The sequence below is a fragment of the Physella acuta genome, unplaced genomic scaffold, assembly GCF_028476545.2.
Source record: "Physella acuta isolate Inbredline_101_S28 unplaced genomic scaffold, ASM2847654v3 ptg001189l, whole genome shotgun sequence".
Taxonomy (NCBI): Eukaryota; Metazoa; Mollusca; class Gastropoda; family Physidae; genus Physella; species Physella acuta.
This window is the reverse complement of record NW_026732706.1, coordinates 93585-97381: the sequence shown is the minus strand read 5'-3', so window position 1 is coordinate 97381 and position 3797 is coordinate 93585. Positions and strand designations below refer to the sequence as shown.

Sequence of the window (3797 nt, the reverse complement as noted above, 5' to 3'; positions counted from 1 at the left end):
GATAGACTAGTGGTTTAATAACAACAAAAAACAAATCGACTGATTGTTCTACAGTAACTAACACACACTGTTGCATAGAAAAAAAAACAACAATTAAATAAGTTGTAGATTGAAAAATAGGTTCACCTTTAAACCACTTCCATTGCTTATTGCTCTTCTTTAAATTGTTGAATAAGGTTGCAGGTGACCTTAAATTAAATAGTTTTGTACTAAGCAAATTAAAACGAAATTTCTACTCTTAATTTTTTATTAAATAAAGCATCCTAAAGAATGTCTAAGGTATAAACAGTCAAAATTAATTATACGAATGAAAAAACAAAACAACATAAGAATAAAACGAACACGGGAAACTATTACACACACACACACACACACATATATATATATATATATATATATATATATATATATATATATATATATATATATATATATATATATATATATATATATATATATATATATATATAGTTATATATATATATATACACCGACTTGCCATATAAAATGTACACTATTCATAAATTTCGGTGAGTGAAAGTGAGATACTTTAAAACTCGATTATTTCAAACCAGAAATGAGTTTCAACCTACCTCTGTGAGTTCTCCATTTTTGGTCTTGCCCTTAGAACAGGGGTCGGCAACCTGCGGCTCGCGAGCCGCATGCGGCTCTTTTGATATCAAGATGCGGCTCTCCAGCTCCTTGCACAAATACTAATAATCTTAATAAAAAAATAAAATATTTGAAATAAATAAATGTTAGTGGCTCTTTAAAACCAGGGAAGTTTTGAAAATTGTAACATTTGGCTCTTCCGCTTCGAAAGGTTGCCGACCCCTGCCTTAGAACAATTTCGATACTAGTATATCACAGTTTTAAATCATCAGTTAGGTTGAAAAAAGTAACAAAGCTTTAGCAATCGTTGTGTTGTACCAGTTGTACCAACAAGCAATACAAAAAAAATGATATATTCGGTACAATATACTAATTTTCTAGTAAACAGGTTTATTGTGTAACTTTAAATATAGAAAGCCGTGTTATATTTTTCTTAACTCTTAAAATTTCGGCCTAAGTTTATAGCCTTCCCCCACCCGCTCTGGCCGTATGCTATTTTCCTGATCACATATTGACACAAGAGTCCGTGATATTCATTATCTGTTTAATACAAAGGATCCAGGCATGTATGTCTGATCACTCACGTTGATGTTGAGAGAATCCTAAGAATCGTACAAAGAACTAATCGCGTCGTCATTTCTGAACAAAACTGGTTTGTGAAATCGTACATTACGCTATAATACAATCTACGTATTATCTACCATACGTTCCGGTTTAAATTCTTCGTATTTACCTTGGTGAAAAAGCCTCTTCTCCTCCTCCTCCCCCCCCCCCCCCCACCCCAGCACCAACTTGGACAAAGTTGGTGGAGCGGTTTTAGCGTCACTAAAAAAATATTGTTTATGATATTAACTTTATTACTTTCTCATATAGGGACCATATGAGGAAGTATTGTATACGTGTGAAAAAATTCGAAATCGATACTTTAACACATCCCGACGTATCGCACCTTTCGAGTTGGGAAAAAAATAGTTTCACATTTTTATCTGTATGTGCATGTTGTGTGTTTCAGTTAGGTGGACAAAACTTTATATATAAGTACTCCTGTTTCTCAAAACCGATAACTTAAAAACCGTTTCAATTTGCTCTACGAAATTGCACACGAGTTTTACAAACAAAAGAGTTTGTATATTATGGCTTGTTTTCAACGTTAATATATGTGTGTATGTGTGTGTATGTGTGTGTCTCTGGGTGTGTACAGCCTGTATGGATATATATATATATATATATATATATATATATATATATATATATATATATATATATTTATATATATATATATATGTATATATATATATATGTGTGTGTGTGTGTGTCTGTGTGTCTGTGTCTGTGTGTCTGTGTGTCTGTGTGTGTCTGTGTGTTTCTGTGCGTGTGTGTACAGCCTGCATGTATGTGTATATATTGTGTTTGTGCTTGTTTGAGTGTATGGGTAGGGTTATAGGTACTAACACAAGTGCAATATGATATCATGTTCAGAAAATTGTAGTTATTTTGACGAAATATGATAATGACAACAACACATTTGAGCCAGTAAAATGAACCATCCGATACCGATATATTTAAAAACGAGGATATTATGAGTTTACAAAAAAAAAGAAAGAAAACATAGTTAGGCCTAACTTAATGTCGAGATAGTTTAAAAATAGAGACACAATGTCTCCTGAATTTGGAGTTGTACTTTAGGTAGACGAAGAGGTTGACGATCATGTTGATGACGTGCATCAGGTCCTGAAGTTCCAGACACAGCCAGTACGTGTTAACGTACCTGCCACTGCTGCTGAAGTCTGAGACGACCAGACTTGCCAGGTACACCGCAACATCCGGCGTGTTGCAGACGACGAACAAAATGGCGACCATGTTTACAGATTGGGTAGCTCGCATTTCTCGTTTGGACATTATTTCTTTCGATTTTTCTTCCTTGCCGTTTCCCAAAGAAGAATGGGGATTCCTCCGCTTCACGCCAGTAATCGGTTTATGTGTGTTTGTGTTTACTTCTTCAATCGGTGTCTTGACTTGTTCAATCGATGCGAGACGAACTTCTTTTTTGTTTGTTGCTGACATACGAAACTTAGCTGATTGTTCAAGTTTGATTGTTAGTAAAATTGTACAAAATAGTACAATTAGTTCCGAGATTATTGGGATGAAAATATAAGCGAAGCCTTTTATTATGGGGAACACAGTTGTTGAGTAAAAGTCTGATTTTTTAAATATCAACCGCGTTGAATTAGTTGAGTAATCAAACCCTGGTTGAAAGGGGAATACACTGATTGTATAGAGGACATACAAGGCAAATATCCCTGAATAGATACAGGCTATGATGGCTATACAGCGATTACGAGAAAACTGGTCTTTAAAAGTGAGTGGCAGCGCGACACAGCAGCATTTTTGAACTGCTAGGAAGACGGTGATGAGGGTGGAGATTATATAGAACGTGATGGCGTAGAAGGGCAGGATGTAACCAACCCAGTATAAGCTGACGTACGGCCTCACTCGCAGGGTGAGATCAGCGTACACAAACTCCGTGGCGGTCAGGTAGAGCGCCATGCACATCAAATTCGAGACGGTCAGGGCGAAAAAACCAACAGAGATGCCGTCATTGAGGCCTGACCTCCAGAACACTGCTAGGGTCAGCAGATTGGTGACCACGCCCAGCACGCGGAGGGCGACCTTGACCGACTGTTGCAGAATGACGGTACAAATCAGATTCGCAGTTTTACTGTCGATGAAATCAAGTTTTAATTCCTGATTGCCGATGGCGGTCTTTCCAAGAGTGATATCAATATTTGAGTAATTCATCTTGAATATGGTGTCCACTTTTCTCTACAAGCAGACAATTTTTTCTTTCACAAGCCGTTAATGAAGAACATATTTTTATATCCCCAAAAATGTTTATTTTTTTATTTTATTTCTAATATGTTTAAAGTTCATATTTTGTTCTCGAAACTTCTATTTTCTAATTAGTTTAAAAAAAACATCAATCAAACTGTTTATTCAAACACCACGTCGTAATTATCGATGTTAGTGTAAACAACTCAGTCTAATATAGTGCATAACTGGTTACATTTTTTTAAAAATAAACCGCGTAAAAAATCAAATTTCTTCTCCCAGTTAAGTTTGATCAAACAACGAAAAATAAAATCGATTGTTTCAGTTACAGGTAATTAGCTTTGGATCAATTGCAA

General features: G+C 35.4%; 1 protein-coding gene across 1 annotated transcript; it reads right to left on the bottom strand.

Moving 5' to 3' along the window:
- Nucleotides 1-2235: 2235 nt before the first annotated feature.
- On the bottom strand, nucleotides 2236-3411 carry LOC131956951 (uncharacterized). The gene has a single exon (XM_059321596.1). It carries the CDS (start codon nucleotides 3409-3411, stop codon nucleotides 2236-2238), a length of 1176 nt encoding a protein of 391 aa, XP_059177579.1.
- Between the last annotated feature and the right edge of the window lie 386 nt (nucleotides 3412-3797).

Bases quoted from the DNA above. Each gene is read 5' to 3' on its own strand.
- LOC131956951 (XM_059321596.1), bottom strand. From the start codon at position 3,411: ATGAATTACTCAAATATTGATATCACTCTTGGAAAGACCGCCATCGGC.